This window comes from Panthera pardus, unplaced genomic scaffold (genome assembly GCF_024362965.1).
Source record: "Panthera pardus isolate Hobbes unplaced genomic scaffold, ASM2436296v1 HiC_scaffold_19, whole genome shotgun sequence".
In the NCBI taxonomy this organism is placed as follows: domain Eukaryota; kingdom Metazoa; phylum Chordata; class Mammalia; order Carnivora; family Felidae; genus Panthera; species Panthera pardus.
The window spans coordinates 19,211,268-19,225,150 of NW_026526754.1; the positions used below are offsets into that span (position 1 = coordinate 19,211,268).

Genomic DNA, 13,883 nt, shown 5'->3' on the forward strand with positions numbered 1-13,883 from the left:
TCGTGGTTCAGGTACCAATTACGACTACGTGCGTGAGTTTAAAAGAAGCACGGGGACGTGGCACCATACCAAACCGCTCCTCCCGTCCGACCTCCGCCGCACCGGCTGTGCAGCCTTACGTATTGCAAATTGCAAGCTTTTCCGCCTGCAGCTCCAGCAAGGCCTATTCCGTATCCGTGTTCATTCACCCTGAAGAGGCGGCAGAGCGGAGGCAGAGCTCCTGACCCGGCGCACCATAACCTGGCTTTCTGCGAGGGGACCAGAGGTGGCAGCGTATCTCCGGTGGTTTTACTGTAACGCTTAGAAGCCCGCGCTTCAGCTCCTCTCGCGGAGAACCCGTGACTGTCGAAAAAGCTCCCTTGGAGGAATCCGTTCCTCCAGGTAGATGTGTCTGCAGACGAACGGAGTAACTGTCCGGTAGAGGCAAAGGGAAGTGGGAATCGGGGTCATGTAAAATATCGAAGTTAGCGTACTAAGGTGCATTCTCCCGGAAGGGGACTCCTTTCCCAGCGACTGCTGTGTTCCGGTACCTGGCTGGGGGAAACAACAGAAATCCGTATATGCAAATCAACGTATCCAAACACACCGAGACTGCGTTCCTGCTGCACTTGAAAGGAAATACCATGCCTAACCCCGCCCGACAGATTCAGGTTTGTGCCTAAGATGTTAGATTGGGCCACGTAGTCTCCACTTACTACTAGTACTGTGTCCTCAGAATCTTTTTTAAACTATATTATCATGAATTGAAACTAAGATAAAATTTCTCTCTCATGACATTCTATCTTAGTAATCTAAAGGTTCGATAAATTAATGAGTCAGGTTGCAGCCCTCGTGCGAGTTTAAAGGCAGTTGCTAGCTTCTGTGTTAACTTAGATACGTCATGCCGTAATTTCTGGGGTAGTTCTCTCGGAGCTGTGAAGGGTCCCGTGCCGTGCCGTTCGTTCTTCCTGTTCAATTAACCAGAACCATTTTGTAAACACGAGGAGATTAGCAGAGTAAGGGATGTTACAGAACAAAGACCCGAGTCAGACAAGTGACCAAGGTCTGCTGTGACTGCACAAGCTGTCCAGACAAAATATATAGGGATCAAAAAACTTTAATCTGTCTGAAAGCACACAGAGTCTCGTTTACTACTGTTTCGGATTGAAAACCTGTCTTAGAGCGCGAACCTGCATTAAGAATCTAGTCTTTGTAGCAGAATTTTCTCGATGCCGTTCACTAGCAAGAGTTTTAGACAAATTACATTATAAGTAAAGTTTGGCTGGTAGAATAAAACTACCTCAACTTAATTTCATTCTGTTCATAGTAGAGCGAATTCATCTCTTCTCTGCTTCTCCACTCTCCCACCTTCCCTTGTCTCCCCGTGCTGCCGCACTTCCCACCGCGGGGAGAAAATCTGTCATTAGTAGCACTTACCTTGTAAGATACTTTGTTTTCCATTCGAATTATGCCACCTTAGTGTGAAATCGGGGACTTCAAAGTGCTTGATTACATCATAATTTGAATTTTATGTAATATCAGGTTTCTAATCAATTTAATACAGAGCTCTTCAATTTTAATTGTTTTCTACAGTTTCCACCGCCCTCAGTAAATGGCTGTAAGAAGCAGTATTTTGTCTTAATGATTAATAAATGTATAAATGTATCCTTTGCTTATACATTTGAGAATAGGAGTTTCTTCTAGAAACTTCCTAGATGGAATGCTTATACGCTGTTAACATGCATAGGAAACCCTGCTTGTGTTTCCCCAACCGTGAACAGAAAAAAGGGTAACCTCCTATCTGCGGTTTTTTTTTCTTACATCTGTTAGGAGTCAGTACAATGCTGTAAACATTGCTGAAGGAAGACTTGTCGGGGTGGGGGGGGGGTTCTAAAGAATGTTGTGTGTGGAGAAGATACTGCTGAAAGAAGGCGTGAGGTGTCTATCTTCTGTATCAGAGGCCCCGGGCCAGATTTGCCACACATTCACGTAACACAATCGAATTCGAGACGTAAAGCAAAGCCGGCCTTTTTCCTCTGAATCGTGTACCAGTCAGCTGTCGTCCGCACACCGTCCCAGTGATACCTGGGATGTCTTCTCATCAAAGCAAGCTACGCGGCCACTGCAAAGAGAGCAGACTTTCTTTTTTGACAGCTAGATACTCGTTTTTTAGAGGAAACAAATTGCTGAAGAAGTGAATTTTCTTTGGTAAAATCTCCTGAACAGAACAGAACCTTGGCCTTCAGAAGTTGCATCTGACATACAGTAAAGCAGTAACGGATGTCCTGTGAAAGCCATGGCAGGCTTTCTCTTAATTCTGAATTCTCTTCATAAGCCATTCTCTTAATTTCTGAAGTTTATAATTCTTCCCACACCAGGCCTCTCCAAGGAGACAATTCATTGTTGAGGAGTGAATGGGTTATTGCAATATTGTTGCAATATTATCAGTGCCTGCATGACTTAGTCAATTCATTTTATAAAAACAGTTCTTTTTTAGTTTTTTATTCAGTTCATTGACACGGTAGCTGCAGAAATTAGATGATGTTTTTTAAAATAAATTTGCCACATAATACGGGATGCAATAACCAACAAGAACTGCTAAGTGCCAAACTGTTATTTTCCTATATATAAATATAAAAATATTCTGCTGAAGGGTAGGAATATATTTAATTTTATTAGGCTCCAAAATTAATCGTGACTTTTTTGTAAATGACAGTTACTTCAGTATTGTGAAATAAATTTTAAGTCATTTCATGCAGGTTTGTTTTAACATTCCACTTATGCCTTGAAACATCTTTTTCTCGATAAATTTTTAATACTTCTTTTTCCGTAAGGCACTTTTACCAGGCGTGGGTTGGAATAGGCAGTTGAGGATAGATGTTAAAATTTTAAATGAATATCATTGGGGGAAGTGCAATTTATTTTCATTATCCCGCCAACAGAAGGAAACTTGTTTCGGGGTTAGAGTCAGTGAATATTTAAAGGATCTCTCGTAGGCTACAGTCTAAAGTAGGCTTGTTTGTTTGTTTGTTTGTTTGTTTAACATCCAAATATAGATTTTTCAAACATATAAGTGTTTAATTTAAAATGAAGTGCTGTTTTGGGGGTTTGTTTTTTGTTTTTCATTTTGTGTGTGTGTGTGAGTGTGTGTTAGTGCTTCTATCCTGTGAGAGGGAAAAGTGTGAGGGACAGAGTGTGCGTGCGTGTGTGTGTGTGTGTGTGTGTGTGTGTGTGTTATGTGACTTGGTAAGTCTGTTTATACATGTTTACTTTTAAAATTGTAGTTCCAAACTACATATATTACTGTCTCCTGGTGCTTCCGATAAATCCTTGAGCCTGTGGCCCTTCAGTTTATACTACTATGTTCAACTCACGTTGGGTGTAAATATTCATAGAGTCGTAGTCTGTATAGTAAGTTTTACCTGGTGTTTGCATTCCTTCAGTGGGACTAAAACAGTGCTTACCAACTAGTATAGTCGATATAGCTGTAAAGATTTGGCCTTGGAAATCTTTGAACTCTTTGTTTCTTTCATTAGTTCTTTATTTCATTGCTGTGAGGAGTTGATAGGTAACAGTAGGCTGTTTTCAAACCGCAGCAACCAGAAAAGAATATTTGGGCGATGATGGATGGTGTACTCCCTGTGCTAAAGTGTCCTGTTATATTGTACTACCACTTTCGTGATGCTTTGGGGTGCCATTTTTATAATTCATGGGTGGGAGGGGGGTTCCCTGCAATATGCAGGAAGCACATCCTTATATTGACCTGGTAGAGATAGGGCTGTCTTTGCTGTGTCACCTCAGTTACTCATGGTAGTAAGTTGGGTTTTTAGAGAAATTCGTCAGCTGCCTTGGTCCGTTGGGGTTCCATTTGGTACGTTCCTCCTCCCGTGTACCAGACCAAAAAGTTTCCCAAGGAGTGCTAAAAATGCTACAGTATTACCTTCTTGTTGGCCTTTCTGATTCTAGAAGATGCCTCCTGTGGTCAGATGGAGACATTTGAATATCTGGGGAAAGAATGAGGTGGCACTTTGCGTGGATTTATTTATTCTTTAATGTTTGGGTTTTGGTTTTTGTGTTTTGTTTTTGTTTGTTTGTTTTTTGAGAGAGCTTGAGCAGGGGAAGGGGACAGAGAACCAGAAGCAGACTCTGCAATGACAGCAGAGAGCTTGACGCGGGGCTTGAACTCACGAGCCATGAGATAATGACCCGAGCCGAGGTCGGACACTCAGCCAACTGAGCCACCCAGGCACCCCTGCATGGATTTAAAAGGTGCTGGGACCCCCTTAAAAAGCACCTGGTGGAAGGGAAGTGTGAGCTTGCTCTCGTTCCGTGGCTGCCCCTCATGTCTGTGAGAGCGTTGGGGGAGCCAGGAAGGGAGGAGACGGATTTGTACAGAAAAGCTGCCCTGGGTTTAATCAGCAAATGCTTATGGAGGACCCCCTAGGGATTCTGCTTGGATTTCTGGGGGGGGCTGTCATGCTGCTCTCCCTCTAGCCTGTAAACTCCTCGTGGGCAGTGACCCTGTCTTGGCCGTCTGCTAACCCCAGTGCCTGACACACAGCAGGTAGTCAGGAAATGGTTGGCCAGTGAGTACAGTACCCTTGTGATCAAAGTGATGTTCTTTGTGGGATTGAGAAGCCCTCTCCAAGAGTGATTTATTTTGTTGGATTTTAAATGAGAGGCTTTGTATGCAGATGTGCTGGCCTCCTATTCTAGAGTGAGAAACTAGTACAGATACAACACACAAAGTGCCCGACGTGCACACACACACTTCTGTGGTTTCCATATGTTCTTTAGGGTTTGGAGGACCCTACTATGCTCAGCACACCTAATACCACTGATCACATTTAGTGTTGGGATTGATTGCTTTTTACACGTGCCTCTGGGTGTTTTCCAGAACATACTGCTGTGATCCTCACTTCTCCATGATGGGTGCAGTGGCCCCACTGGACAGAGAGCAGTCTCTGAGGCCCAGGAGATACGGCTTCATTTCCCACCTCACATGCAAGTAGAAACCCAAAGCAGAAGCCAGGTCTTTGTATTATCATTTCACCGTTCAGCCTCTGAGACAATCGCTTAATTTTCTAGGCATGCAAGTATTTTCAGTCCTAAGATAATCATTTGTGGTATAACGTAAGCCCTCAAACATGTCCTTTAAAGTTATACAGACATCAGCTGAAAGGTCTTTGGTTTTCTTTGTCAGTTAGCGATAGGATAGGAAATTTAAGAATTGACTAAAGTTATAAGAACGGAAGTACTAAGTGTGTTTGACAGAAAAGCACTTTTTATTCTTAAAGAGCAGAAACTTCGTTTATATTTCTTTTCTTACCACGTGTACAGTAAGGGAGAAGAGAGTGTGTCTTCGAAGGTAGAAGGAAGTATTTTGCTAGCTCTCTAATAACCCCTGAGGTACTCTTCCTAGCCAGTTCAGAAATGATGGAGATGCATGGTATAAAGGTGGGTTGTGACTTGCTTACCCAGGTTGGAGAAGGACATGAAATCAGGTCAAGGCTTTGCTGCCTGCTGGTGGGAAAGTCTCAGTGGTGTTGAACTCTTATGTTTGCTATTGTTTGTTTGCAACCCAACTGGTAAAACTTTTAAAACTTTTGCATGTTTCTCACGTGATTCTGTTTTTAATTATAAATACTTCTCACCTTTACAATGCATTTACATGACATCTGAGGAGCTCAGTTAAGATTCTGTGTTCTTTGGTCTAAATGCATGCGGTCGAGGAAGGTTTGCTCATGTTCAGTTCTGTCCCCGAAGTTCTGTCAGTGACTGGGTCTTTAGACTTCTTCCCTTCCTCATCACATCAGATATCTGATAAGTTAAGCAGCCTGGCTGGCTCACTTGGTGGAACGGGTGACTCTTGGTCTTGGGGTCGTGAGTTCAAGCCCCACGTTGGTTGGGTGTAGCAATTACACAGGTGTAGCCCATACATGCTGCATAAGATCACACAGGGAAAGATCGCCCGTTCTTACGACCCGTATAAATATGTGGCCACTTTGGATGATTCAGATCCCAAGTAGACACAGGCTCATCTTTCTGGTCAGCGAATTATATTTATTAGACCTTACTTTTTAGCATTTAAGTAAAATTCATAGGTTTTAAAACTTTATTTTTATTGTTCCTGCTTATCAATTACAAATAAGGCATACTTTAGAACCTTGGGTAAAACTTTTTCCAGTTAAACCCGTGAACTTGGTATGAATATGACTATACGTAGCTTGCTTTATCGTGTTTCCTGTTTAATTGGATGAGAATTACATGCACCTATTCCCTTGTTCTTTGTGTTTATAGGAAAAACTCTGTTCTCCGCTACCTCATTATGTGGTGTTGTGCTTGACCCCCTGCCAATTTAGGAGAATTCAACACATTCTGTCCTTTAACAAAAGCCTGGAAGCCAGCAGCAGGCGGCCTTGAGGAATACAATTCTCTAAGGCTTATTTTCCATTTTACTATTTTTTTTTTTTAAATAGGCACTTTTAATCAGGAGGAACAGTCATTCTCCTAGAGCTGCTGCAAAGTGATTACTTGAAACTCAACTTGAACTTTAAAGAGTCTAGAAAAGGCTATGTTTTCATGATGTAGAAAAGTAGTATATTTAAACACCACTGCTGTGTAAAACAGAGGGCTTACTCTCCATCCTTGTTAGGATCAGACCCGAGAAGGTGTCTACCTGTAATCTGACCCAGCGGTGGGAATTCAGATGCTTGGGGCTACTGTTTTTCTTTGTCTTAAGGTGCTACTGTGGTTGGTTTAAGGAGCTATTAAGTGTATTTCCATGAATTTGTTTCCCGAGAATCTTTTAATTTTGATGACAGTAGAGGCTCATTAGTAGATTCCTCTTCTCTTTTCATTCTGACAGTCTAGAGTTTTAAAATGAAATCTGAAAGTGTTTCCAAAGGACAAGGTTGAGGTTGACCAAACAACTTAGAACTGCAGGATGCTTAAAATCACGAGCGATTGGATTTTTTTCTGAGCATCAGTGGAACGCGCCTTCTCCGCACGGCGCACGTCGGGCTCTGTCCTCGCCAGCGCCTGTCGCCCTCCCTGGTCGGTAAGTTAGGGGAGCGAGCCGCCCCGAGGCCCATCGATTCCTCCAGTCAGACCTTCCTCCTCCCGGAGCGGTTTCTTACAGGAATTACCCAGCATCCCTGGTGCCCAAAAGACTTCTGCCCGTTCCTAAAAACCTAGCGTCCCGGGAATAACGTAGAGACCAGATAAAAGCTAGCGACAGAACTGCCGTTACCCTCCGACATGATCTAGTTTTTAAGCTTGTGCTTTTGAGGGTGAAAGGCAGAGTTTCTCCCCAGATGACAGGACGTCAGCACCAGCGGGTCTGGCAGCAGGCGTGAGACATTTTCCTAAGTGGTTTCCAAGAGAACCGACACTTACCGCTTCAGGGCCCCAGCCTTTTCCTTTCGATTATCTCGAGGAAAACCTGTGTAAACACTTTATGGACTTGCGCAAGCAAGCCTCGTGGCTGTGAGCGTGCACGGGCCCCGGAGCCAGGCACAGGTGGGTTTGAGGGCTTGCACCGAAGGCTGTTTTGTGACCTCTGGGAGCCCTTTAACCCTGAAGCCCAGTTCCTTACCCGTAGACGTAGGACGACAGGGGCGTTTACGTCTTCGGGCTGCTCTGAGGACCAGAGCCGTGAGGGCGATGAGAGCCTGGCGCCACCGTGTGACCGTGGCCGCCGTGGCCACCCAGCCCGGCCTCCGGTCGTCGGTGCCCTCGCTGCGCGTCCTGACCTCGGCACTTCCGCGTTCGGACGTCTGCCACCATGGGACCTACAAGTAAATGGATGTATGTGTTGATAGAATGATTTACTTCCTGGACCCAGGCCGCTGCTCTCCTTCCACTGCTCTAATATCTGGATCCAGGATGGTTCTGTAGAGCTGCAGCATCCCCTAATGCGTGTTTAGACCACTTAGAGTTGTTTTAAATAACCCTCCGTTCCGAATTTGCGTCATGAAGCCCTCTAAGAATACTTTAAATTCTTTACCAAAGTTGATTTTTCTTTTTCCCTTAAAATGCCACAAGTAGTAGAGTACCCTGGTCAGATCAACTGGATATTTTCTAGATCTCTGTTTGAGATCAGTATACCTATCCTCTCTTAACGTGGATGCCATGTGAAACTAAAGCAAAAAAACAAACAGAATTTGTTACAGGTACGTGCGTGTGTGCGTATGCGTGTCTGTGTGTGTGTGTGTGTGTGTGTGTGTGTGGGTAGAGCTTCCGCCCCTTCGGATAAAGAAGGGTTATTTAACAAAGTGATGCAGAAAGCGAGCTACTTAATTCCTTTCATCACATCGCTTCCTTTCCGGTTTGCACTCTGGGACTGGCGGGTTTAGCAGCATGTAAGACATTGTATAAAGTCATTCTTGGTACCTTTGTGAATAAAACAGGAAGTAGAAACAGGGCTACAAGGGCCGAGAAATGGATCGAACAGCCATGCCAGACAGTGCCACTGAGAACAGCTTCTGCGGTACCGTGACAGTGTCCATTTTTACTCTTTTTCTTAGTGATTTGTATAAAAGTATAAAAGGCAGAGAAAAGTGCTGGGAGGGATGAAGTGTTGGGTGTTAGGGTCTTTAGTGATGCTACAGTCTAATACATGGCTAAATAGAAAGTCTTGTATCTAGGTTCAGAGGAGATAGTTCCTAAATGAAAAAGAAAGAAAAAAAACGTGACGGGGTGGGGGGTGGAGGGGAATCACTGACAATTTGAACACAAGCCAACTGTTTAAAAAAAAGAAGAGTGGCACCTAGGTGGCTCAGTCAGTTAAACATCTGACTTCAGCTCAGGTCATGATCTCACGGTTCATGAGCTCCAGCCCTGCACATCGGGCTCTGTGCTGGCAGTGAAGAGCCCGCTTCGGATCCTCTGTCTCCCTCTCCCTCTGCCCCACCCCAGCTTGCACTCTCTCTCTCTCTCTCAAAAAATAAACATTAAAAAAAAAAAAAAAGAATAGGGGCACCTGACTGGCTTAGTTGGTAGAGCATTCGACTCTTGATCTCAGGGTCGTGAGTTCAAGCCCCGTGTTGGGCATAGAGCTTACTTTAAAAAATAAGTAAATTTTTTATGGGGCGCCTAGGTGGCTCAGTCAGTTAGGCGTCCCACTTCGGCTCAGGTCATGGTCTCACAGTTCGTGGGTTCGAGCCCCGTGTCGGGCTCTCTGCTGTTAGCACTGAGCCTGCTTCGGGTCTTCTGTCTCCCCCCCCATTCTCTGCCCATCTCCCATTTGTGCTGTCTCTCTCTCAAAAACAAACAGTAAAAATAATAATAATAATAATAATAAATTTTGTAAAAAACTAAAAAGAAAAAAAGAAAGTGTTTGTTGGGGGAGTGGGCTGGTAGCTAGAAAAGGACGTCTTCTGCTCCTTCATCCACGGGCTGCCCCACATGGGCCCCTGGACCACTGCATTTAGCTGCCAGTTCTAGGCGCCACCATCAGAGAGACCTGAGCAAGCCTGGGGCCCCCCAAGGGACAGCAGTGTGGGTGGTAGGCGCTCTGGGAGCTGGAATCAGGACCTCCGGAGGCCTGAGGCTCTGGCCTGTGGGGATGTCTTTAGAGCGAGCCGGTGTGCGTGGCTCAGGCCAGCAGTGGACACAGAGACAGAGTGGCCTCGTGGAAAAATGGGTGGCCTCTGCGGTACTGAGCGCTCGTCTCTGAAAGTGCCCCCTAGGATGAGTCCTTGCGGCTGTGACTGACAGCACGCCAGCATCGGTGAGAGGGTTCTTACCTGTGGCAGGATATTGGGCACCATCTCCAAAGCTCCTTGCAGACGAACAGCTTAGTAAACAGTTGAGTGAGTGATGTGGGGAAGGGGGAGCTTGTACTTCTGCATTGATTTTGAGGACAAAAGTCTTTGTTATTTTCAACCTGTGCTCCCTCTCCTCCTCTCCCCCCTGCCCACTGCCCATTTTCTGCCTTCTGGCTGCAGCCCCTGGCCAGCAGCCACAGCCTTCTTCAGAGAGCTTTCAGAAGTAGGCCTAGTTCTAGAGATTTCCCTAAAACCACTCTGTCATCCAGAACAGCGATTCTTGCTTTTTATATACTTTTTGCTCTAAATCTGTCGTGTACCTGTGCAGATTTAAGAAAGCTGATGAGTAAAACTGCATTCTTTCAAGCAGGGCCCAGGTGACCCCGCGGCCCGGGATGCTCTCCAGGGGGCTCGTGTGCTGGGCCACCTCTTGGGGCTCCTTCTAGCTTGAGCAGTCAGCAGCCTTGGGGTGGATTCTCATCATCCTTTGAGAAGAATTTCCAAAGCATCCGATTCTGTGGTTTGCTCTCTCTCTTCTGTGAAGGCACATGGCAGTCTTAGTCTGGAGGAGACGGAGGCGGCCCCTCACTCTGCGTGTCTCTTCTGCGCCCCCACCCCCGGCCTTGCAAAGATCTGTCCCAAAACAGAGAAAGACAGGCGCCAGTGGGGGCTCGCACCCACGTCCTCGTGAGGGAGCCGTCTGTGTGCTCTCGTCACTTGGGTATATTTTCTCCCCATTTCTTGAGTGGTCTTCGCTTACTGAGAAGCGCTGTTTGAACCAGTGTTGGTCCTCCTGCCCACGACCCGCCGCGGCCGCCCAAGGACCCCGCTGGTGGGGCCTCCGGGGAAACAGGCCCCTCCGTGACTGTCGCATCTCCCTGCGCCAGTGTAGAGACTGGGTCAAGGTGGAAGAGGTTATCTCATCCTGTTTACACCCTCTGGTTGCCCCTCCCATCCCGCCCTCTGCTCCTCATCCTACGCCTGTCCCAGCCGGAGGTTTTAACTGCTTAAATTATGTATCTCCAAAAGGCGAGAAAAAGAAAAAACAAACACACAACTCTTCTTGTTCCCCAGACCATTCGCCTAAAAGTGTTTACTGAAAAGGCATTCTTCTAGGAGCTCCTGACCCAGCCTTTGTGACTAGCACTTTCCACAGCCAGCTGGCCCTGGCTGCAAGAGAGCCAGACCCGTCCCCCAGGCCCCGGGGAGCTTCCCAGAGTCCACGCCACCCCCCCTCCTCCCGGGTGAGAGCTTGGGCCGGAGCCTCCCCTCCGAGGCCCGGCCCGCGACACAGCGGAGGCTCCTTAAGCAGCTGTAGGCTAGAACAGTCTCCCTGGGCCCCAGCTCAGCCCGCCCGCCACGCCTGCCCGGAGGCCCTCGGGGCTCCTCCCTGAGCCGGGAGAAGGGGCTCGAGGTGCCACACGTACTCTACCTCAGCACCAGGCCGCGAGGCGCCGTGCGGGCCCCAGATGGCCCGGCAGGGCGTGCTCAGGCCCCGGGTGGCTCGGACGCTTGCAGAAGCGAGCCTTGTGTCTCGGCCACACGCAGAGCCCGGGGGCCGGGCCCCGGGCTCTGCACCGTCATTGTATCCACCAGAGCAGAGCGAGACCGTGGTCTCCTTGTCTCTTGGTGGGCTCGGAACTTAAAACCACCACTCCAAGTTGTGAGCAGAATCGGAAATTAGAACCACTCGTTCACAATCAGAGAGAGACCATCTTTTCCTATTTTCTTCAAAAGGGATTTCTGGTTCCGAAGAAACTCCAGAAAATAAATGTGCTATTATTAATCTAGCATGTGCTCATTGAACTTGACTCTTAACGCTTTGTAAAAATACTAGGTAGGATCTGGTACGGGGGGGGGGGGGGGGGGGCAAAAGGGTGTCATCAGCTTCAAAACAAACCAATGTATGTGGGTTCACAGCATCTTTTTTTCCTACATGGGACCTCAGAATTCAAGTTGTCCTTGAAAACAGCCACATTCCAGGGGGCAGGTAATTTTGTGGTGGGAGGTGTGCCAAGCGGCCTTTAGTTGAGAAAAGCACAGATATTAGCAACACTTGCTTAGTTAAATCATCAGTGGCTTTTTCTACTGATGGGATTCTTTTCATTTTGACCCGCTGGTAGCACAGCATTTGTTTGGTGCCTCACTCTTGTACCCCTTCGAGTGGCCAGGGACGCAGTGATACTTTGTTTCGAATCGTACCATTTGTGAACTGTGACAGCCGTACAAAAGGAGGAGCCGTGGCCGCGGCAGCCTGCCGTGCGGTGACGCCTCCGCCGAACCGGGGTGGTCAGCGGATTGAACAAAAGCACGTCCCCAGCCCCAGCTGCCCCCTCCCGCCCTCATTAGGAACTGTCCCACGGAAGCACCGGAGGCAGGCTGGGGCAGAGTCCGTTTTATCGCTGTTAATGTTCCCGGCGACAGGGATGCACGTGTCTGTCTGGGAAGGAGGTCCATCCGTAGCTCGTTATAAACGCGTAGATTCGTTCGGTCTCTACCGTTTGATGCAGCTCTCCTGCTGTGAGCAAAGTGTCAAGGGAATTCCTTAAAACGGGGCTGTAAATCCCACTGGACTCTCCGAGGCTCAGGGCTGATGTTCACTGTGGGCCCTGGCCCGGCTGGTTGCCCGTGTGGTTCCAGGCGTAACTACCTGACGGTCGCCCTTGTCGAGAAGTGGGTTTTAGCACACTTTTGATTTGCCGTTTTGCCGCTTTTCATACTGTAAGGAGAATTTCATAAATAGCCAACTCAAAAAAAACGCCGTGTCAGGACTCATCTGGTTAAAACACAAGCATTTGTTGAACGAACACGTTTCTATTTTCTGACACGACACAGACAGATCGTTTGAGTGTAAATCCCGCAGGTTTTGCTATCTGGGAAGATTCCGGCTTGAGCAGTCTGCTTAGACGTGTGTTCAGCCGGGGTGGTGTTGTGTGCAGCCAGGGATCCCGATCTCGAAACAAACACCTGCTGCTGAGAGGCAAGAGATTTGCCGTGAAATACGCAGAAGCTACTCGAAGGACCTGGTACGGACCGTTGAAACGACCTGAAGGACGGGGAAGCTGCAGCCGAGAGAGTCGTACCGCTCACACTGTGGGACAGTTCGCGGGAGCGTCGCAGTCTCAAACACCCTGTGGTCCACGTGCGCTCGTGTGTTCTGTGGGTTTGTTCTGTGGAGTAACTTTCTGTTCCTGTGCTGGCGTGAAATGTAGCGAAGTTGAAGTAATTTTGAATCCGTAACTTTTCTCACAGAGTCGCTTTATGGTTTACAAGTAACACTGATGCCAAGGGGGTGTGTCCGCCTGGTCCCATCCGGCAGCATGCACTTTGTCGGCCCGCTTCCGTGTGTTGCGGGGTAACCGGGGGTCGATCCCTCTCCGCGCGCACGGGGTTTGTGCTCTGGGAACACGTTGCCGTCGTGCTGTTCTCTTGTACCGAGGATCACGGAAAGTGTTTTATCTTTTTTATGTAGTTTGTATCGACTGGGTTTTATAACTGTAAGAAAACAGAAAACAGAGTGTTGTATTTTGATCTGAAATTTGTCTATGGTAAAGTAATTTTGTTTTATGTATTGGAAGTTCATTTAAAACTTGAAATATTTTCTAGAAGGGTACCGAACAAAATGAGTCGTTCAAGCTGTTTAGCCTAATAAAACAATTTGATGGGGAAGGCATTCTGATTGGCTCTAATTTTTACAGCGGCTCCTGCCTAAGTTTGCACTATCGATGTCGCTCGATTTGATTTCCGAACAGAAGGTTGCCTTTGTGCCACACCTGAAGCGGTTTGGGTCTCAGCTGCCTGGATCCTGGCTCTTGATGTAAGATCGATGCCTTGACAGGCACTCTCCACTGGCGTTGCCTCGGTGGCTTCCGGCCCTATCAGAGGAAGTCGCTACTCTGTCCTGCCCAGAAAACGGTTGCAAGTTTCCCTTCCCTGGAAGACAGACAGACATTAGACTGTCAGGTAATAGAGGACCTTGATAGCGAGGGTGCCGTTCGTTGTATGTTGGAGAATTCCATCTGTGGCACGTGGAATCCTCTGTAGTTTCCTCTCGCGGCCGTGCCCAGAGACAGCAAACCCACAAAGACCACTGCTACTGAAAAAACGCCAAAGGCACCTCTCCCCAAAGGTCAG

The 13,883-nt window shown here is 47.4% G+C and overlaps 1 protein-coding gene across 2 annotated transcripts in view; it reads left to right on the plus strand.

Annotated features, from left to right (window-relative positions):
- The window catches only part of GAN (gigaxonin), a 63,951-nt gene extending 50,533 nt beyond the window's left edge, over nucleotides 1-13,418 (plus strand). For both annotated transcript variants that reach the window (XM_053906695.1, XM_053906696.1), the window contains one exon: nucleotides 12-13,418. In XM_053906695.1, the coding sequence (XP_053762670.1) occupies nucleotides 12-193 (182 nt within the window). In that variant the 3' untranslated portion in view covers nucleotides 194-13,418. The remainder of the gene's footprint in view (nucleotides 1-11) is intronic.
- The last annotated feature ends 465 nt before the right edge of the window (nucleotides 13,419-13,883 follow it).